The 22847-nt window shown below is 40.5% G+C and overlaps 1 protein-coding gene across 1 annotated transcript; it reads right to left on the bottom strand.

The window, feature by feature from the left end:
* Positions 1 to 157: 157 nt before the first annotated feature.
* Positions 158 to 12404, bottom strand: GTSE1 (G2 and S-phase expressed 1). The gene is made up of 12 exons (XM_075492315.1): positions 12356 to 12404; positions 11293 to 11376; positions 10501 to 10564; positions 9802 to 10420; positions 8404 to 8574; positions 6841 to 6988; positions 5242 to 5619; positions 4976 to 5048; positions 4300 to 4548; positions 2897 to 3077; positions 1604 to 1744; positions 158 to 580 (listed from the first exon to the last, which is right to left on the bottom strand). The coding sequence occupies exons 2-12, from the start codon at positions 11369 to 11371 to the stop codon at positions 497 to 499; spliced, it is 2187 nt and encodes a 728-aa protein (XP_075348430.1). The 5' UTR covers positions 11372 to 11376; positions 12356 to 12404; the 3' UTR covers positions 158 to 496.
* Between the last annotated feature and the right edge of the window lie 10443 nt (positions 12405 to 22847).

Below are 22847 nucleotides of genomic sequence, written 5' to 3'. Positions count from 1 at the left end.
CATTCAAACAGTAAAAAGTTGATGTCCAAGCTTGCTACACTTTCGTATGAAAAACCACCCTGAAGTCCACTAGCTTTACCTACATCTTAACATTTGATAGTGAAACACTAGAATAGTCTGACCAAAGCCTGTAAAAGGTTGCCATTTTGTACAACAGTTTGGTAAACAACTAATTTATTTTAAATTAAAATCTTCATTGCACATAAGGGATAAGGAATCAAAGGACAATTGGTAGGAAATAAAAAGAGACAGGCTTTCAATACAGAGAGCATCCCTTTTTGCCTTAGAGGAACACAGTTTCAATACATCCATTGCAACACATCCATGAGCAGAACCACTAGACTCAGTATGACTATATCAAGACTTAGAATTCTATTGTGCTAATGCAGTTCATCAGATAATCTATAGCCATCTTCAAAAAAACCTGTACGAGTGAAGAGTAACACAAACACTTTAGAGATCACAGATGCCAAGAATTCTTCATTTCAACTCAAGTTCAGAACTTTAGTAGAGGGGAATCCAGATTTTCTTTGTTTACATCAGGACTCAGAGTGATAAGAGGTGAACTCAAATCAATTAGCTGAAAGAAAAACAATAAAATTAAGCTCTTGTAGTCAGCTGTTGTACATTACTAGCAGTAATCGTCTCTATTAACACAGTCTTCTCAAGTCTTTTTTCATTTAGGATTCCTATTAGTATCCAGAAGACAGATAAAAGTGCCACACTCAAGCTTTTAGGTTCAGGTTTTTAAACATCTAGCTCATTCTTAGACCAGCACAAGCTTCTCACAAGGTGGTGACTGCCCATACTCACCTTAAAAGCCTAAAAGGCTTTTCTAAGTTTCCCTACTATGCATATTCCAGTGACACTGTCAGTCATCCAGGCAGGGCAGAGCACTTCTGAACTCCTCTGAACACACCCCCCGAAGTCAGACTTCTGTGATCCTCTTTTGAGATACTTTGAAGGACCTGATATTAAATTGATCCCAACTACATCTAATGGTGTCAAAGGCTACATCCTCATAGTTACCACCATTCATCTGACAATATCTAAAGGCATCTACCTTCAGTGTAGAAAGCCATTAGTGTACAAAAAACAGCTGCCCAGAAATGCTCGTCAAATTTAGAGTAGATTCCAACGCACATCATTCAACTAAGGAGGGGATTAGGAGAGGAGTTAAACAGGAGAGGCAGCCTTGCTTTTTTGCTGAAAATGAGCTGCTGCTGCCAAGAACTGAAAGTTTGCAAGGAAAGGAAAACAAGAGTCAGCATGCCTACTCTACTGAAGACAGCATTCACTTCCTGCTTCAGAACACTTTCATTCTTTAAGAACTACTTTAAGCATTAAGTTCTTTCTCCATCCTCCTCCTCTTCCTATTTGCAGATTGCTCACTGAGCTCTAGTTTAGAGCACATTGTTTGATTTTAAGCATTATGTTCTCTTTACTTAAGAGCACCTTAGTAGGTAGTATCATATTGAACATATTGAGTTAATATTAAATAATTTTACAGTATTGTGGAGCTGATCTGCAGAGACAAGTATATGCAGCCAGTTGACATTTTTCTGCTAGCGTATTTGCACCAGAAGACTTGAATATAACTTACCTTTACCTGCCCTGAGAATGTAGGCTTTAGAGGAGTAATCTTATTCACTTCAGGAGTATTGGAAAGGTCAATCAGAGGTCTACTTTCACATTCCAAAGTGTGTGGGAGAGATTTGTCTACTCCAATATCTACCAGTAAGGCCTTAAAAAAAAAAAACAGTTCAGGGTTTTCTCCTCTGTTGTCCATGCTTCATAAACATTTAGGCAGTCAATTTAGCTTATACAGATGTAATAATCACAGGACAGGCTTAATTTACAGGTTGGGTATTTTTCATGCAGGATTGTTTGCACACAGTGTAAAAACCTCAGCTCTTGTTCTGCTGATGGCTAGCATCACAAATAGGGAAACTGCAGTGAGACAAAGCAAAAGAGCTCCTTGGGGCATAAAACAATTTTTCATTTCAAAGCAGAGTTAAGCCAAATTTAAAACAGAAGAGTAGTAACTCTTAATATTTAAATGGCTTGACTACAATTACTGTGCAATGTTATTTAGCCATATAAACTATTCTGTAGAGCTCCAAACTTTAGTTATGCTTTTGTCCAGTTTAACTACTCTATACATGTGCTAAGCAATTCTGTAACAGATACTTCGTGTCATCAAGTAAGCTATCAAGTAAGGAAAATACTGATGCAATAACATCAAGTAATTAATCTACAGCTTATTCTACACCTCAATATTTGTAAATCAATAGCCACTTTGACAGGTTAATATTTCAGAACTACCAGTTCAGTCCTTTCTCCTTAATGCCTGTGGAGTGCCAACTTTCAACACGGAGCCAGTAGATTCTTGGGAGAAGGGAAAAGTGTTCACTGGAGTAAGTACGTGACACTTAACTAAGTTTACTGCTACATGGGCTTTGGGGTTTAATCCTCACTCATTGTATGCAGATTTGCACTGCTGTTATGTGATTGAATTTAACTACGGCAGTGCAGTTTTTTATTTTTTTAATTTTTTTCAGAAGGGCTTTATGGCTGCAGTAGGAACTGCCCTGTGACACTGCTTTTCTAATCAAATCCACAAGGATTTCACAGCACTTATCCAGAAGTGGAAATTTGATATGAAATCTGCAACTATTTGACCATTCAGCTTTGAGAGGGGAACAAACTTAGTGGAAACACTGAACAGATGCTCAGTGCTAAAAATAGGCACTAGAGGGTGCACATGCTCAGAGTGAATCCATTTTAACTTCATGTGTACTGAAGGGATTTTCCTACTTATCCCTCTTCTTGAAATAATTTATTTTCAAGCAGTTTACTTAGTAGTTCTGTAGAAAAATATATTGTCATTTCTTACCTCAGTTTGTTTCTCTTCAGCCAGCTGTTTTTGTACTTCAGCCTCTTTTAATTCATTTTCTACTACTTCTGCAGCAGTTTTTTCTGGTGAGAAGTTAAGTGCAAGAGGTAGCACAGGTGGAGGAGATATATCATCTTCTGAAGAAGATATCTGTGTCTTACTCCCTTTTGTCTGTTTAGAACTAGGGAAAAGAGCATTGGCAATAATTGAGTTACTTAATCAGCATGAACTATTAAAGACAGACAAGCCAATGCCCTAACCTCATTTTTTCCTTTTTTAGCCCAAGTTTTAATGACCAAAAGGCTTACCATATTTTCATCCAAAAGTATGCTAGTTACCTGCAAAATACAAGATATTTCATGCTGCAATAAATCCATAGCCTACCCATGCAAAAAAAAAGCTAATGACTGCAGGATGATGAAGAATTTAATCTTAAATTGACATATACATGCAGCCTAAACTTCACACATGGGATTTTGGGTTGGGTTTTTTTTTTTTTTTTTAGACTTTGAAGAAACAACTGAGAAGTACTCATACTGCATATCACTGAGCAACCCGCTTCAGTCCCTGCTGAGAGGAAGTACTAACACCAGCTGGAGGACCAGGGGTTGTAATCTGATTAGTATGATAAAGTCATTGTAGAGAGAGTAATTGTTTCCTTGAGATAAAAGACTATTTTGGACATTTAGCCTAAGTAACATGACATATAGGAAGAGTTTTCTAGCCATGAATAATTCCTGCTTTAATACTGTTCATCTCCACCAACCATGAAGCAAGCCTGCATACATATATATGGCACTTGTGAGATGATGTTGGGCTGATAATATGAAGAAGGCAATGTTATTTTCACAGAAAACAAACATAATTAACAACAGTGTAGGATTCACCCATTCTGCAAGCAATTATTTCAAATGAAACAGAGCTAAACCTGCTCAGAAACTAAAGTTCCATCAACTAACTCCTTGGCTTTTTGACTGATGCTTTAACAAAGTGTAATTTTACAGAAGCATTGGCAACAGCATAAAACAAAGTTAAGTAATATGTATTTTAACCAGCTATTTCCCTTCATCAGAAAGCAATAGCAAAATAACACCAACGCCAAATCTGTTTTCAGTCAGAGCATCAGAAACAAGTCTTAAGTTGTCCACTAGCTCAAGAAATACAAATAACTTCCTATTAGAGATTATAAATCTTTAATGTTAGATATTGACTCATCTCAGCAAGACTTATAGTATTTTACTAGTCACAAAATATAAATCTTTTAGGCCTATACAGCATTTATGCTCAAATGCTTTATTCTAACATCTAGCAGAGGTCCTTGAAACCTGAAAGTCATCATTAAAATTCATTTAGAGGCAGTTTGCCTACAATACTCATTTCATATATGGAGGTTTCCATCTTACCCAGCTGTAAAAGTCTTTTTGGTAGAAAAGCTGGAACTTCGGCAAACAGATGCAGCACGTGGAGAAAACGCCATTCTTGGTGCAGTTTTAGGAGTCACTGTTGGAAATCCCGAGATACGACGAACAGGTGTAGGTAAGCAAGACCGTTTCAGACTGGCAGGAGTCATGGACACAGACCTCTCAGGAAAACAAGAATTCTGAAAGATCCCATCTTCCGGGGCTTTCACAGGAGTGCTGACTGCCATGGCACTAAAAAAGGAACGTGCATTAGCCAGAAGCTTCTAGAAACAGTTTTATTGAAGCTATTCTACCAGACAATGAAAATCAGTTTCCCTTTGGTCAGTAAGGGAACAGTCATCATCATAAAGTTGATAATCACAGCATAGTAAGGGATTTACTTCATAAGCATTCTTTTATGAATGACTCTAGTCTATTTAGCATTGCAAAGAAAACCCTCCTCTTCTGAAGAGAGTGAGGGGGGGTTGTTTGGTTTAAGTTTTGGGTTGTTTGGGTTTTTTTTTTTTTTTAATCAGTTCCAATAGGTATTAACACAGCTAACCTGGAGGATCTCAAGGGACTAGACAACGAAGTTAGAACTTTTAAAGACTTGCAACACCCAACCACATTGCATTCTAAGAAGTACGCCTCGGTACATCCAATATCAGTGAAGCCCTACCTTCCAAGTGTGCCACAAAATGTTAATCCAAGAGATGGTGTTGCTTTTGGTGCTGGTTTGTTTGGTGGTGTATCTAGAGAGAAAAGTTTTGTTAATTGCTATCCACATTGATTTTTTTTTTTTTAATAACAGATACCTTTCAGTTAAAATACTAATTCCTTCCAAGAGGTGAACAGAAGTGTAATGAAACAAATAACAAGCATTGAAGGTAATGTTTGCTTTCAATAGCCAAGCTAGAAGACAGGTCATGCAAAGTATGTGCTTACCTCCAGTCTCCACTGGAACCTTAGTTTGACTTGTAGGAACAGACAAAACTCTAGCCTTGGGCTTTGGACAGAGGCTTCCTTTTGTTGCACTTCCATCTTTATTCTGCTGACATAGCTTCTGCAGACTGGGAACAGAGCTCAGCCTCTGAATTCCACTGCCTGCAGCCTCAGATGATGTTGCAGAAGCTGAAGATCTAGCCGAGCTTACAGCACTAGATATTTTGGGAGCACTAGCTGATCTTGCACGGTTCCTGGATTTCTCAGTATTGGCAGCCTGCAGAGATGACACCCTGGTAGGTCTGACAAGGGCCAGCTTGTTTGTACTAGATGAAAGCTTAGAGCCGCTCACACTAGCTTTTGAAGACATACTTGATTTTCCTGAAATAGAAAGTTATACTTCTGAATTGTCGCTTACTGCTATATTTTTGACTAAACAGAATAATTATGCTCACACAGGAAAGAAAAACAGCAATTTACAGCATTTAAACTTACATTGAAACAACTCAAGTTTAAGGAGAACACATACAACTACTGAAAACTTACTCCCTGAATTCTCCAGCAATTTTGTCTGTTTTAGAAAGCCTCCTCACCAAATTCCTGAATTACTGCAATCAAGTCAAAGAATATTCTTCAAGGAATGCCAAAACAGCTTGCAGATTCAAGTTACATTTTCAACATTTTCTCCCAGCATAGTTGGCTCTGTTCCCTTAAGCAGGCATTCAAGAAGGTAATAGTTCAAGTTACACTGATTAACACTACAGGTTGAACTACCCCACAAGTGCTTTTCTCAGTTTTCTGTATGGTTCTTACTTTTAGTCTGTAGGTTACTTTCATTAATAGGATGAATCTTGACTAGACACTTCTAGAGTACAAAATAAGAATTAATCAAGCTTCAACTTTTACTGATATATTATTATCCATCCAGAAACAAAGTACAAAATAAAAATTTGCAGTAACTTGGTATCTTGATAGATCTACAAGAACTGTGGTGCTTACATCTGTCCATATGTTTAGGAGACTATTTTCCTGATCCTTTGAGGCTTACTGAAAGGGTCAAATTGATCTCCTCATTATAGTATAAGCCTCTTGGTTGTATTCAGTTATCTCCCCAGAGTTTTTTTTCCATCTGCTTGAGTAAAGCTCATCCTTTTATGATGCTTACAGAAACTTGGTGCTAGGCCTTCCACCTTCCTTCCGTATTTCAGTTGTTTTGGTGTTTTGTTTTGGTTTTTTTTTTAATTCAAGTTAGACAAGCCTACAGCATTCAGAAGCTCATGTACTTGGCAATAATAGAGACGATCATGTACAAAAAGAACAGGTTTCCTGCGGCATTGCTTACTTTCTAGCTGTGTCAGACCCTCGCATGTAGGCATCAGGCTTACATGAATCTAGTTTTTACAAATGATGGAAGTCTAAGATTTATCTTTAGTCCACAGGGATTTATTGGGCTAGCCTACAAAATTTTATTCTCCATTCAAAACATTTCTTACTGCTTGTATGTACTGGACACCATTAAAATATATCTAAACCCATAGTTCAAGACATGCTTAGCTACTTCAAAATTGATTTGTGGCACAAATCTGTAGTAAGAGTGATTACCATTTTTTCCTATGGGAGAAATGGGTAAACTTGAATTCAGACTTGAGTTCAAGCTGGAAACTGATGATGAAGAAGATGAAGTAGTCTTTCTTGTGAGACCACTGGCAACACCAGAAAGTTTCAGATGTGTGATCTTCTTTAGGCCAGGCTGAATCAGAGAATATAGTTTATTCAAAAGCAAAAAAACCACCACCAAACTATTTAACACATTTTGCCATGCTTTTTCTTGGTATTATAGCTTTTCATTTGTGAATTTTAGAGAAGCTGCTTCCTCAGATTACAGTTTAAAAAGTAAATTTTCTTAGAAATAGTTCATTATATCTGGGTTAGACAGAACTGGAACATCAGATCTAGGAGGTGGACAGTTATTTTTATTTCTGCCACAAACATGAGTGTGGACTTAAAGAGATTAAAGAATAAAAGGAGTAACCCCAGGCACCAGTATATGCTGGGCACCAACCAGCTAGAAAGCAGCTTTGCAGAAAAGGCCCTTGGGAGTGCTGGTGGACAAGTTGAACGTGACCCAGCAACGTGCCCTTGCAGCAAAGAATGCTAATGGTACCCTGGGCTGCATTAGGAGGAGTGTTGCCAGCAGGTCAAGGGAGGTGATCCTTCCCCTCTGCTCACCACTGGGGAGGCTACACCTGAAGATCTGTGTCCAGTTCCGGGCTCCCCAGTATGAGAGCAATTTGGAGCTACTGGCAAGAGTCCAGCAAAGGGCCACTAAGACGATTAAGGGACTGGAGCATCTCCCATCTGAGGAAAGGTTTAGAGAGCTGGGACTGTTCAGCTTAGAGAAGAGAAGGCTCAAGGTGGATCTCATCAATATATACAAACATCTGAGAGGACAGTGTCCAGTGGTGCCCAGTGACAGGACCAGAGGCAATGGGCACAAACTGAAATGGCAGGAAGTTCTACCTCTGAACATCAGGAAACACTTTTTTACTGTGAGGGTCACCGAGCACTGGCACAGGTTGCCTAGGGAGGTTGTTGAGTCTCCATCCTTGGAGATATTCAAAAGCCATCTGGGCATGGTCCTGGGCAACTGACTCCAGGTGGCCCTGCTTGGAGCAGGGGGTTGGCCCAGATGACCTCCAGAGGTCCCTTCCAATATCAACCATTCTGTGATTCAGTGAAGTAGCATTCAGCATGGAAGTAGGTGTCTAAAGCTTCAGAACAACTCCTGACAGCTGTAGGTTTTCTACCTTCATACAAGTTATGGCAACCTTTTCATACAGTTAGTTAACTACACACATCAAAAACCGTTTCTTACAGAAAATTGCTGATCACTTACCTGCAGCTAGTGCTATAAAAACAAAGGTAATGCTTATTAATCCAACACATTTATAGTTGCTCTTAAGTATGTTCATTGTGTTGTAGACTTAGAACACACATTCAAGAACAGCAATTACAGAACAGAGACTACAATTCCTTAAAGCCATAATACACAGCAATATAGCCTTAAATTAGAAAGTAAACTTAAATTAGAAAGTAAATTCAGGTTTTTTCTTTTTATCAGAACTTCATAAAGATTATTTTCATATTAAGAATGCTTGCCATTACCTTACTTGGTGCAGGAAGGGCTTTTTTGTCTTGCGCTGAGGAACTGCCACTGAACGAAGACTCAAAGACATCTGAAGCAGCACTAGATTTATCAGAAATTAGATCTTCAGATGATCCCATGCTGTTCAAGTCTCTTTTTGTAGAAATACTAATATGTTTTCCTGGTTTGGACTGCAAATTTCAATACAACATTTTAAAAGCTACTAGTATTTCTAGAAACCACTATAAAGCTTTTTACACAAATTGATTTTGTTAGAAACCAAGACAACAGTCAATGAAGAAGCCTTTGAACCTAGTCAAGTCCTTAGTCTTTAGACTAATATAGTTTAGAGTTAGTGTAGTGAGTGTATTTGCTAAGTACTAGAACATGCTTGAACCAGATACTGGACATCAACCTAAGGACAGTTGTGCAACAACAACTCATCAGCACAAATTTCATATAATCATGTTCACCTACATACTGTAACAGCTGTTTCTTACAACTATGAGATCTCCATTTAATTCATATTCTTCTGCTTTACTCTAGCTTTCCAAAAGATGAGACATTACAATAGTAGACTGCATCATCCAATTGTCTGTTGAGACAATGGGGTACAATTTGGCTAATTAAAGCATTAAGGCTGTGCCTTTTCTTATAGCACCCAAAATCAATAAGAGATTTATACCACAAAGGAATCAAAGGGTCCCGTTTTCTATAGATGATGGTTCCCAAGGAGCCAATATCACATTTTCAGTAAAATCTGCAGTACATACTAGAGCCTAAGCCATAAGGTGTAGAGCAATAAAATCCAGAAGATATTTTATCTAGAGACTGCAATTTGTGCACACAAGGTCACTAACACAACTATCCTAGAATACATTTTCAGTTGGTCACATAACCACATCCTAAATGTAATACCATTAACCAGTGCTTTTCACGACTGAGACAAGTTGTGGACAGAACTAGAGCTAAAAGATTTTCCTGTCCTATCAAAATAATTGTGGGGGGTTTTCCCCCCTCACCTCCATTGACAAGGGTTAACAGTAAACAAAGCCACTGCTGCACATTAAGTCACTAAGAACAGTGCAGTAATTTTACCAGCAACAAAACAGGGTTTAAACAGAAGCTAGGAATGATGGTATTCACGAACCCACAATACAACAGAAAAGAAATTTGCCTGCAGATGCTCTAGATTGTCATAATAGATAAACTAGTTGGCTACTATACCATAGCATCTGCCCTGACTTTTCTTTTTTTATATATAATAACGTTTCCTGCCTAAGGATCTTATGAGGTAGAGAAACATCAGAAGATTAAAGTTCACTTTTAAAAATAAAAACTTGTAGACAGTTTAAACATTCCTAAATACACAAAGGCCACATTTAAAGAAAACGTTGCTGCTGAGAAGCTCTCTTTACCTTTTCAATAGTCAACAAATTGCTTTTTCCAAGAGTAGATGAAGGTTTTGCCGTTGGCAGTTTGCCAGTTGCCTTCGTACTTCTTTCCTTAGTCTTCTGTTCTTGTGTCAGAGGTGAACTGGCAATTTTTGTTGGAGATATACAAATTTTAACAGGGCTTCTGTTTGGATTAATACGAAGAGCATGTGTTTTGTCATCTGACAAAAGTTTATCCGATTCCTTCTGAAAACAAGGTGGCAGCTGACATGCTGGGCTATCGCGCACGCAGTATGTCTCCCTTTTAACAGCTCTGGGACTTTTGTCTATATTTTGGTTTCTCAGTATTTTCAGTTTTGACTTTGAGTCCTCCACAAATTTTTCTATAATCTTGTTTTCTTGTTCTTGCGATTGGCTTATTTTAGTCTGTTCATTCTTGCTTCCAGTCTCTATTTGCAATGCTAACAAATGAGCTTCTTTGAAAATTTCCACAAATTTCTCTCCTGTAAGTGGGCTCCACATAAGTTTATCATCAGAAGCAGGCACACTCTTTTTTTCAGCATTTTTTTTTGCTTCAATATTGACAGCAATACATTTTTCTTTGTGCCCCAAAGGTCCAACAAAAACTTCATCTTCATTTCCACTACAAAGAAAAATAAGTCAGCCCAGCACCTTATGTGTGTCCATTTTAAAGGTATATTTACCTGTAGACCCTTCACTTACCTTGCTGGAGAGAGTGAAAGGTCAAAATCGAACTTTTCATCAGTCAGAAGAGGAAAGTCTGAAACTATAACAACAAGGATTTTGTCACAGTGAGGATTTGCAATAAAAATGATTGCATTATGCTTTGACAATTTGGTGAAGCTGATGTCAGATGGAAAAGAAAATTTTAGCTACCAAGTTTAAATAATTAAAACAATAAAAACATGGTTTAGGTCTAAGAAATTAAAGGTACAGCTGTGAATATGATCATAATTGTGACAGATGCCCAAATATCATGAAAGATCTCAGCACTAATTTCTAAGTATCCATAATAGGAACATGGGATCTGACTGTGGGAAAGGGTATCAGCAGCCTCCAATCAAGAAAAGTGACAATATATAATCTAGAGCTCTATGATAATGCAGTTGTCCTATCAGTCAGTTCTTTTCCAGTTCAGACCACCACAGGACAGTAACAGAAGCCAGGAGAAAGATCAGTTTTCCTACTAGCTAAGATATACAGTAAATATTAATTGAATCTCCAGCAGACAGATAAGGAAAAGGGAGCTCAGATTAGATATATAGAAGAGAGGTTGATGACATTGTGTCACTACTACACATGCTCTAGCACCAGTGCTCCACAAGCTCTTGAGGCGGCTTGTAAGTCTGAGACTGTCAACAGCAGCCCATGCAAGGAAACAAGTACACAGAACAAGATATAAAGCAGACACAGGAGGTCTATTGATCTGAACTGTCTTAAATTTTAGTAAGCGATACACCAGGTAGAGAATATCCCAACATGTTCTCCACCTACCATTGCTCATGCAAACACCCAGTTTTTCTTCAATCACATGACTTGAGCAATGTGCTGCCATTTCTTTTCCTTCCTCCATAGTGTCTGGAAAATACAGAGTTAGCTATGAAGTAGGTTTAAAGAAACAACAATAAGGTCACAGAATTTTAGAATACTGCTAAATTAGCAAGGAGGTAAACATTCCATTTGAAGACTCAGATGTTATGTTTAGGGACAGCCACACAAAGGTGGTTTATGGGATGTCACACATCTCACCATCCTCTCTCAAAACATGGTATCGAATTATCAAGAGACTACGTATATGTAAAGTGTTACAACCTCTGTAAAAAGCCTTCAAATAGAGCAGCGATGCCTAGGATTTCTGAAATTCCTTAACACAAACTCTGTGTTCAGCAGCTACACTCCTTGTACGAATACAGCTGCAATGGGCAGCACGGCTAGACAGTTGCAGCAGAACACTGCCACCCCACAGGCTAAAAAAAAACTTTTTACAGCACTAATTCGAGACTGGCATAACGAGACTCAGCACATCTCTGCTCTGCAGAGGAAACGCGTGCTGTGCTTAAGACAGCGTCTTTCACTGGACAGAACCCATCAAATACCATCTTCCCGTGAGTTAAGGTGGATTCGTCCCTCCCTTAACACAACCCCCTCAGGCTTTGCCGAGAGGTTAGCCAGGAGACCCTCAGGAAGAGTACCTCATGTGGTGCGGCCAAGCCGAAGGGATTAACGCCGAGCACGGACCTACCAGGACTGGTCCCTCACGGGGCAGCTCAGCAGAGCCCACCGGAGCCGAGGGGACCCCACACACACACACCCGGGGGGGGGAGAACCTGCCCGGCGTGCGCGGAGCCGCTCGCAAGCTACGCGGAGCCCCGTGAGGCGCGAGGGGCCGCCCGCCGCGCTCCCACCGCCCCACCTCAGGCGAGCTCGCCTAGCCCGCCCCCCCCGCCAGCAACGGCCCCTCTATAGCCGGGCCTCGGGGAAAGGCCTCCGGACACCACACCGCGACGCCGGGAAAACGGCTGGGCCGGCCGAGGGCGGTGACCGCCGCTCCGCTCACCTCCGCGGAGCCGCCAAGCACGAAGCAGCGCAGCGATGCAGGGTGCCGCCTGGACGTTTGAAATCGCGCCCCGCTCACGTGACGCGCCCCACGCGCCCTCATTGGCCGGTTCGAACGATAACGACACCCCCCCCGCCCCGGGGCATTCTGGGGCTTGTAGTTGGCCGCCGCTTCCTAGCGCGGGGCCCGCTCCGCGCTGCTGGGCATCACCCGCTTACCATGGCCAGTTTTTAACAGATTAAATCTATGTAATTCCTCACGGGCTGGTAGAACTAGAGATGGGTCTCTGGAGCATCACAGCACCCAAGGCCAGTGGGCTGCGGCGGGTGCCCGTGGGGTGGCTGGATGGCTGCCAGCAGCCACGTCTCAGGCCGCGGCCCCTCCTGCTCGGCTCAGCCTGGCAGGCCAGGCCGCTCCTTTGGCGCTTCCCGCTCCTCAGGTGCGGGCCTCGGCCTTGCTGCTTCATCCCCGCTGCTTGTCGCTGCAGAACCCAGTTTGCCTGGCTGACCTCGGCAGCCGCGGTGGTGGCAGCGATGGAGGGGAAAGCCTCCGTGCGCCTGCCGTTTAGGGAGATGGGGCTCTGCAGTAGGTATCTGCAGACCTGCAGCCAGCACCTGCAGGGAGCCCCTGGCTTCAGGGCCCTGCTGGGGTGCAGGGCCTCAGGGTGACTCCCAGCACAGCTGCTGTGCTGGTTATAGTGGAGGGGAAGAGGGACTCCGTGTGTTTCCTCCACACCTTTGCTGGATATGGTTGTCGGAGTAACTTAACTGCACCAAAAGGCATACGTACTTGTGGCTAAGCTGACAGAAGGAACAGCAAGATTCCTGGATGTCGGTCGCAGCTACTGCCAATTAATATGGGCTGACTGATAGAATAGTTTTAAAAGTAGACCCGTGTCAGTAAGAAACACCAGGAAAACACCACTCTTCCACATTTCTTCTGATGTTTAATGCCGTGCAGTGCTTAGCATTTTCTCCTAATACATGCATGGCCTCAGAAATTGCAGGCAAGTGATGTATTCTGTTCTGAGTATTTTGGGATGACTAACTAAATCACTGGACTGGAATTTAGCAGCTGAATAAGAATGGTTAATCATGACCTGCAGATTTTCATATAGACAAAGTATTTTGTAACCCTTTCTCTACTTGGCCACTTATATTTTGGTATCTTTCATGGAGACTTGCAAGCAGTATATGCAGCTTGAGTATATAGCAAGTATCCTATGTCTTGGCTAATATCCACAGTAAATGGCTGGGACAGATAGGCTACTAGGCTGAGTATTAACATGCTCGCCTCCCTCCCCATCACCCCGGGAGTCCCTCCTGGCAGGCAGTGGTCAGTCAGGTGGGGAAGTGTCAGGCTTTGTTGCTCATAAAACAGGCCAATCCTCATTATTACAGAGTTTCTGTCTTCCACCTTTTTATCTCAGGATTTTACACCTGTTCTCTTTGGTGTTTTTCTCATGGGTCCCTGAATTACTGTTACTGATGTAACAATTTCAGTTCTATGATTTTACCTACCGTTCTTCTCTTGCATTGCTTTAGCCTATAGAATGTCTCACTAATAGCTCCATAGCAATTTTTTTTTCAGTAAGTTGAGCAAGGGTCCCTGGCTGTATTAACGAAATTGGGCCATGGGCATTATGAAGAATAATTTTCCACGAAGAGAATTATGATACAATAGAAGAATAAAAGTTGGAAGATATCCCGATTTTATTATATGACCAAAAATCAACAATCTCACACTTCTGAGATGAGGCTTGCACATACCTCATTTTGCTTAGTTCAGTCAAAAAGTGAAAGCATCAATAAGAAACGGAAAACCAAGATGAAACCAATGGGGAAAGGGCAAATAGGCTGTAAGTGCTATAGATCTTAGGACTGGAGTAGAAAAAATGTATAAAGAAAACTAAAAACATACAGGAAAAATTCAGTGTACAGCTTTCATTGTGGCATCTCCCACTCTGTATGTCTTATTTAAGAAAACAGAATCCAAAAGTTGTAACTGCCAGTGTTCTCAGGATCAGGTCTGAAAAAGCTGGAAGTGATTCAAGTCAGTAATTCTTTACTGATGTCCGAATTTCTCCCTCCAAGTCATTGTAATATTTCTGTTTTCCTATATTTAATATATTACTAATAATGAAGAATGATAAGACGTCCTTGGTAGCTCCACTGGTTCCAGTGACGCAGTTTTACTCACATAGCTGTTAGAAGTAAAGAGCATGTGCACCTCTAGTGAAATGCACACGGACGTACTAGTCTTGTAACTAGTTTACTTAAAGGAAATGGAGACTCTATCAGTTTCCGTTAAATGGTCACAGTCTCGATGAAATTAAAATAGCTCTTTTTGTAAATGTTATTTATGGAAAAGAGTTTTAAGACCGATAAGAGTATGAGTAAACAAGCTCAGTCCTAATTTTCTGGAGTGTAAGTTATGTCCCAAGACATTGGAAATTGCTAATTGTTTTACTAAAACTAAAGGAACCAGTTTGGTTTATATAAAACCATAAATGTTATGTGAAGGAAAGGCAAAAGCCTTTAGAAATGCAGCAGAACTACAAGTTCCGATTTGTCTTAACAGCAATCATATGTGGCAATAAGCTTAAATTAACATTTAAATGAGAAAGAACTTCTCTTTTTTTTGGCAGTTTAAAGATGATGCAAGATGATGTTCACATTTTGTTTTGGGAAAGAAAGGCTTTGGCCTGTTATTCTAAACTACGAATTTAAATGTATATATTCATGAGCCCTACAAATAGTTGCTGGACCAAATCCAAATAGTTGGATTTATTATACTAAAGCCACCATTAACCCAGCTAATCATGCAATGCCCAGCTTTTGGGAGACCTTCTGCATTGGCACAGCCTCTTGTCAATTATGGCTCCAGGTGGTCAGGGAAGAACAGGACTTTGTTACTAACTCTAAATTTCCAAATGTTTTCTTTTGTGCTGAAATACTGCTTATCGACTGCTTATCGAATATGATTGTGTTATAAAAGTCAACAGATCATTAAAGAAGGCACCTACTTTTTCATAAAAATATTGGAATGTTAGAGCACATCTAAGTGATGGTGGCTTGAAATTTCACTCCAGGCAAGTTAAACCAAATTACAGTTGTAGAAAGGAACTAAGTTTTACCCCAAAATAGCCTGTGATCTAATAGAAAGTAGTTCTAAGTTACAGCTCATCCTGCATTTTTCATCACCAGCACCCTCCATCTGTGCATTACTTGTGTTGCTATGAATTTGGCAACACTTTAGCAGCAAGCTAGTGTTTATAAGAAGGGATCCCAGCAGCCAAAAGAAGCCAGTCGTTGGGATTACTCGTTCCTTGCCTTTGTGAGTTGCTCCAGGGAATTTCTTGAAGAACTATGTCAAAATTAGCTTTAGAAAACCAGTAATTTGAGAACTTTGATTGACACATCTACAGCACTCCCAGATTAGCATTGGTCAAGTTGGTGGGCTTGGAAGAAAAATTCTTTTTGTTGGTACTGAGTGAAGATTTTCCTCTTTGGTGCAAGGAAATAAGAGGATAAAAAAGGACAACTTTTCTGCAAGAAGAAATCTGATTCATTGGGAACTCGATCACTGAGACACCATGAATGCTTCCAGGAGGTAAGCTGCACATACTGCATTCTACCCCCCAGGTAGGAACAGGAAAGCAAACTACTGACAGGGAGAATATTCCTCTTGAGGTCTTCACATTATGCTGGCCAATGATCATGAACTATGTCATTTGATTTGCAGTTGCACAAGACAGAAGGTAGCCCTTGCCCTAATACGAATGTTAAATGTGTATTTCTAATTCTACAACTACTTTCTGTAAAAACTCAGCTGCAGAACTTCTGTTTTACTGATGAATTACCTTTGCAGATTGCACTTCCTAGTCTTTCATTTTTAACAAATCAGTTTTGACAGCTCTCTTCCAAGTGTGCATAAGTATATAAATATAATTTGTGTTTAAAAGCTCTTTACTCCTAAGCTGTATCTGCAGTACCATTTTTGGTAACTCCCACTCTTCTGTGATAATAACAGCAGGAACATGTATGAACCAGAGCTGGAATAGATCTAATACTTCTCAGACCCCTTCCTAAGCTACATGAAAATCACAAGCAGATTGATCTCCTTTGGGCATTCCCGTTCAGATGGAACTGTGGACATTCAACATTTTTTTTCTCTTAAAAAAAAAAGAAGCAGGCCCACTGGGGCTTAGCAGGCAATTTTCAGTGGAGATAACAGTAACCGGAGGTTACCATAGGCTAAGACTTCTACTTTCAAACCATTTGGGAAAGGTGGCAAAGCAATGTAAAACGTTATTCCAGAGAATCCTGCAGATAAGTTTTGTGTAGTTACTCCTGATTGGTATCTTTGGCTAATGAATAGCTTGACACAGACTGCCGAGGGAAGTCCCCTCTGAAAAGCAGGGATAGAAACACATTATCAGAGCAGCATGGGAAGCTCACCTATCACATGCTGGTCTTATTCCCATAGATTAAAGCTTTGGAAACTGGTAATTTGTTTTAAACCCTGCCACTTTCATAATATTGCAAAATGAAAGGGTATGTTTTTTCTCATACAATTGATCTGTATCAACAGTGAAGAGTAAGAGCACTGCATGTCCTCTAACAAGCCCATAGCCAGTCTCTCTGCCTGTCAGGGGGAGAGGAATACCAAATGGCTGGTAAATGTTTTGCATTTCCAATTATGGAAATTACTTTATTAGCCCCATACAGTTTGAAGAGCTCTTTCCCAAATCTAGTCAACGATACACTGCACACTCTGGACTTCATTATAAACACTATTGAACTGTTAATAAAAAAGAATAATTTTTAATCTTAATCTCGCTTTTTGTTATGGCAGGATACATTCTGTCCATGCTCACAGACAGAAAACCAATGGGAACAAAAGTGAGAACCGGCACACCACCTCTGGGTTCAAGCACCAGCATGGAGATGATCTTGCTACAGTCCATACCCTTTACACAGTGATTGTCATGATCCTTCTAATGGCAATTTGGGGAGCCTGGTCAAGAAGGGATTCATCCTTATAGCAGCAATATGCTTTCTTTGTCAAACGTTTAAAGGAATATTTGTGTCGATTATCCATACCCAGGAGGTACAAAAAATGGTCTCAGCATATTACAGTTTACTTGAAACTGCTTAAACTGTTGCTACTTGTGGAACTGAATCTGTGAAGCAATTTAGCAGGCAATGTACAGAACATGACTTTGTGAATAACATGTATCTGTTTGCGCTGTACACGTGTTTATATTACCCTTCACATGTATATGAAACTTACTTTAAGCACAATATGCTAGCAAGAAGAAGAGTTCAACTTATGTTTTTATTGGTCAATGTTTTGTATATCCACCCCAGCTTTCCATTTTTGAACTTAAGTTGTCCAGTCTGTACCTCTGCTAAAATTACCTGTCCCAATCCACAGTAAAACATACACTATAAACAGGCAAATAATCTGCCATGTCACAACAACATAGGAAAAAAAAATCAATAAACCCAGCTATCCTGCAGGCAAAGGAAGACCTCTGCACAAGTCAAATTCTCATCTCCATTGCTGAAGAGAGTTTATATGGGACTTGCATCTGCATATTTTTAACTTTTGGTAATGCCCTTGTAAACACAGGAATAAACTCATGAAATAAACTATTTGTAAGCATCCTTTGTTGCAGAACCAACTGGCTCAGTCTTCAATCTTGTACCAATATATTTAATTCATCTTCAACCACTGCTTGCTTTTCCATAATTCATTAATACCTCATGGCAGTACCAACCTCTACATACACCAGCCCATCCTCAACTGGGGACATTCCATACTCCCACTTTTTCAGGGAAGTAACTCCACTCAGAAAACCTGCAAGCTTTCTGGAGATACAGCCGGTTGGCAGTCTCTGTTAAACTCTTTGTTAATTGTATGGTTGCCTACTCCTGATGAGCTCGGGTTAATGGACTGACAGCTCTGAGGGGCAGTGGCTGTTGGGAACAATAGTCCAAGCCTACGGAGCTTAAACTCAGCTTAAACCCCAAATTTCAGCATTACCTAAACTAACAAACAGTATCCTAATAAACAAAGAAGAACTGTAGGGCATTTTGAATACTTAGGAACAGATAGATACATATTTGTAATTACATAGTACCTGTAGACAACACAATTCTTGTATGTATCATGTACCCCATTTTGCTATCCATCCATAATCAGGAGGGGTACATCAGCTGAAATGTTTCTGAGAAGACCTACGTGACATACCTCAAGGAGTGTTTACAAAGCACAGTATAACACCAGAGACACCTGTGTCAGCTCTCAACAGGCGGGTGTGGGTGCTGGAATCGGTGTTCCTGTATCTATGCAGCACTATCTATGCACCCCACTCAGGCAAACGCCCTTCTTAAGGTACCACCTCATCATGCTTTAACATGGGAGCAAAGCTTTGATGATGCTCTCTGAAGAACAACACACAAAGGAATAATAATAAAAAAATAGATGATTAGTGCATTGGATACATTGCCATAGGACATAGGGACCTCAGTCATAAACCATACAGCAGGAACTAGTATTACAAGTGAAAGCAAAAGGATGGTCCCTCCCTTGTAAACGTACTGTTGAAGTACACGAGAAGAGAGAGGGATTTAGACATTCTGACAGTAGTACGAGAAACCCCAGGCGATTGGGGTTGTGTGATGGGCAATGGCCTCAGCATGCTGGAAGCTTACTGTCATCAAGGCTTTTGCAGGAGAGAGGGAGTTTTGACAATGGGTCAAAGAGTGGTACTGAATAATCATTTATTTTGAAATTGATGAAAGGAGGTTCCCCTAGCTGAAGGAGGCCTGAAACTGCTGCTTTGAAAACACAAGGCAAGAGGGTAAGCTTAGCCTATAGGAGACTGATGTGAACTGTGAAGGGCTTTGCAAGTAAAAGCAGACAGGTAAAAGCATCTCAGGATGACAGAAGAGAGGAAGCCAGTGAACAGAGCTGGGGAAGGGGGCACGCTTACTGGTGAGGGGACAGCTGATGTGCATTTTTCCTTTGCTTAAGATTTTGTAAATCAGATTAGCTATTTGTTCTAATACACGTAACTTTTAGAAACACGCACTTTACTAATATCAGACACACAGTTCAGAGATGCACAGGCTGCAGCTCATAAATTGAGCTGCCAGATCAGTGAATCTGCATCGCTTGTGCTGCCACGTTCATCACAGTGGCCTGCACATGTGGCCGCAGAGCACTCAGGAGGAGTCATCCTAATGCGAGGCAGCCTACCCTCTGCTTCTTTCTTTCCCTGGAGAACCTCTGACTGTCCCTTTCACATCACTGTGCCAAAATATACACTCCCCCACCCATGAGACGGCCACACATCTGACCCTGCACACACGCACCAGCCTGCAGGTGAAGGCTGCTGGCAAATCCTGGTGTGCTACTGGACATCCTTGCCGGGGGAGGATGACTACCTCTGTCATGACAGGGCGGGCAAGTTTTCCTTGAGTATATGTCCGCATTTCTGCTGCATACCTAGAGGTATACCTGTTGGATGTGATGGACAGGCCAGCAGTTTGGACATACATCAGATCTACCTAGGCTGAAAGCTTGGGAACCATCTTTAACTCAAACAGCAATAGCCTGCTGGCTTTACCGCATATTACAAAGTCATTGTAAAAGATGGCTTTGTACAGTCCGTTTCTTGCTTGCCCTGTCTCCTCTTTTTTTTTTTTTCCTCCTTTTCCCTAAGAAACTCATGTATTGCAAAGCATTCAAGCAGGAAAATGAGTTCTGTGGTGGACGAGGTTTTAGTCATCGCCTTTTAGAAGGACAGGCTGCTGGTTTCGCTCAATTTTCGTCATATACACAATGTTAAAAAGGCAGCACAGGCAGGGGGGAAAAAAAAAAGCAACAACCACCCCACCTAAAAAAAAAGAAAATCTAGAACAACTGACCACAACTGACCACATATCAGACTTTTGGATTTAGTTGTTAAATTTATAAATCCTGCAGGTATATCCTGCCTCTGAAGCGCTGGAGATCCAAATACGGTGCTGAAAATGCTTCAGCTTCCTCTCTTTCACCTTGTGATAGAGGAGACAAGGTATGAAAGTTCAGAGGAGACAGCAGCAGAACATTAAGTGTTTCGAAAAACCTGTCTTTTTTCCTTAAATTTTTGCTTTGCTGGAAAACAGCAGTGGTTGATTTAACAGTAACATTATAGATCCAAATTTACTAATTCTTAATATGTTCCGAAAGACAAGCGTAACTTTGCAGGGTCAACAAAATCTATATTTATTATCAGTTTTTGTAAATAATTTGTTTAACTTAGATAATGCAACTAGGACTAGCGGAAACCTCTGGTCTTGCAGGGCAATGGCATAGTCTTCACTGCCAACAGACCCAAATCATCTGCCTGACTGAATGACACTATGGAGGCTTCAGCTCCCAGAATAATTTCCAGTAAATCCATGCATGAAAATAGCTCACTTTGGTCTCACAGTAAATCAAAATTTCATAATTTAACTCATGTCAACAGTAACAAACTATTTACTGTTTCTACACCAATGAAATAGACTGACAAGAATTAGAAACTGGGAACCCAAGTCTGGAACTTGTGTATCAATTGTTACACAGGGATATTTTTATTAATATTTCTCCTATATTAAACAGACCAGACTGACATTTTACACATGTTCAAAAAAGGCTGTGTTTTAAGCATGCCTGTCTGCTGTTATTTTAAGCTACCAAAACCAATGTCAGCAGTTCAGCCAGCAAATCTGATGATATACTCCATGTACCAACTGGACTGTCAGAAAAGGAAAACCATGGTCATTCTCACATGCTGATGTTACACACATTTTACTTCAAAAGACTCAAGCCCTTCCAAGCTCCATTTTTTACTACTGCCTCACATTTCCTTTTAGAGAGGATGATACATTCTGCAAAACCATCTTTAAATCAAGAAATCAGCACAGCCATTTCTCCTGAATAATTTCTTTTGATAAACCTTGTAATTCCCTTGGTACTTGGTAAGTATTTTGCCATTGATTTGGTTGGTAAGAAAAGGACGGTATTTGTACTACTGTGTTTTAATTGAGGGAAGAATTAATCAAAATCAAAACGCAAAACAGAAGCTAGGGATTTCCATGTTAAATACAGACACACAGACAATACTAGGTCTATACGTTGCTGGTCTGTTTACTGTAGTGGATAACATTTCAACTCTAACTCAGACTTGCCTCTCCCCCAAAATATATTTTGTTTTCCCCAACACTGTGTGTAAGAATCTGCGGCATACTCTTCCAAATACCTTGTAAGTACACAAATCGTAATACCTCAGAGAACATTAGGAAAGAAACTCAAAAATGCAGACAGCTATACGGTTTTATACACGTCCCAGAAAAACAATACAGCGTAACAGTAACAAAGAGTATGGATTTCTACCTAATTAGGACAGTAATTTTTCTTAAACAGGATGCCTGCATGTGATTAAATGATACTCATGCAGGGTTGCTGGACCTGGTGACTATTGGAAATCAATATTCTTTTTAGTTCCCTTTGATGGCCTTTCCCAACACTGGTTCAACAAAATGAGTTCAATGATCCTTTCACAATGCTATGTAAGTTATATCAACAATTTAAGTGAATAAATCTATGGTGTAAATTTCTCTGTGATTTCTGCACCTGGAACCAGGCCCTAGAAAGTCGGCATCACCATGCATAATTCAGTGTTACAAAGTAAAAGCACCTCTCATTATCCTTTAACGCCAACATACAAGTACCACAGCAACACACCAGTACCTCAGCAGTACGCTGCATCTGATGACGTCAAATTGTCAGGTACTAACATCACCATGGCATCATCCATACTGACCTTATTAATTGGAGCAGGGGCTCATCTCTGATGCCCCTGCTCCACGTTGCCCCCACCGGTTGCTGTGGTGCCGCTCCCGCCCCTTCCTCTTCCCAAAGGGTGGGCAGTGACTCCATCCCATCAGCAGAGAGAGGAGCTGCTGAGAGTTGATGGAAACTTTCCTTTTTCTAGTCCATCAGCAATACTTTGTGCCATGGAGACGCCTTTTCTGACAGTAGTATCGTTAAAAGGGTATCATCCATCAGGGGTGCCAAAACAAAACAAATCGGGGAGGGTTAATAAAAATGATTTACAATGTTTGAATCCTATCTGGGACTAGCACAACATTTGATGAAAGAGAAAAGTTAGTACAAATTTCCAAGCCTTCTGTTTAGGATCAACTTAAGCTACTGGCAAAAGTGATTTTTTTGTCTTGGTAAGAAAATGGACAGAAATGCCAATGGCAAATTCTGCTTTGCATGGCAGAATCGCTCTCTGTGTTTAGAATACAGCTCGGATTACCCCCATATCCAGGCTTGCTCATTTATGGTTAAAGCTGATGCCATCAAACTACTCAGTACTACACCACTTTCTCTGAAGTGCAGGATGAATTGCAACGAAGTGTTTTTACACACATCTTAAAGAGCCCTC

The sequence above is a fragment of the Mycteria americana genome, chromosome 1 (genome assembly GCF_035582795.1).
Source record: "Mycteria americana isolate JAX WOST 10 ecotype Jacksonville Zoo and Gardens chromosome 1, USCA_MyAme_1.0, whole genome shotgun sequence".
NCBI classification, from domain to species: Eukaryota; Metazoa; Chordata; class Aves; order Ciconiiformes; family Ciconiidae; genus Mycteria; species Mycteria americana.
Note: the sequence above shows the minus strand (reverse complement) of the source record. Positions and strands in the feature narration are given on the sequence as shown.

Bases quoted from the DNA above. Each gene is read 5' to 3' on its own strand.
- GTSE1 (XM_075492315.1), bottom strand. From the start codon at position 11,371: ATGGAGGAAGGAAAAGAAATGGCAGCACATTGCTCAAGTCATGTGATT. The intron at 1,745-2,896 runs GTAAGAAATGAC...TTTTTTTTTAAG, and splicing joins CTGAAGAGAAACAAACTGAG to GCCTTACTGGTAGATATTGG. The intron at 581-1,603 runs GTAAGTTATATT...TTTTTCTTTCAG, and splicing joins CATTCTCAGGGCAGGTAAAG to CTAATTGATTTGAGTTCACC.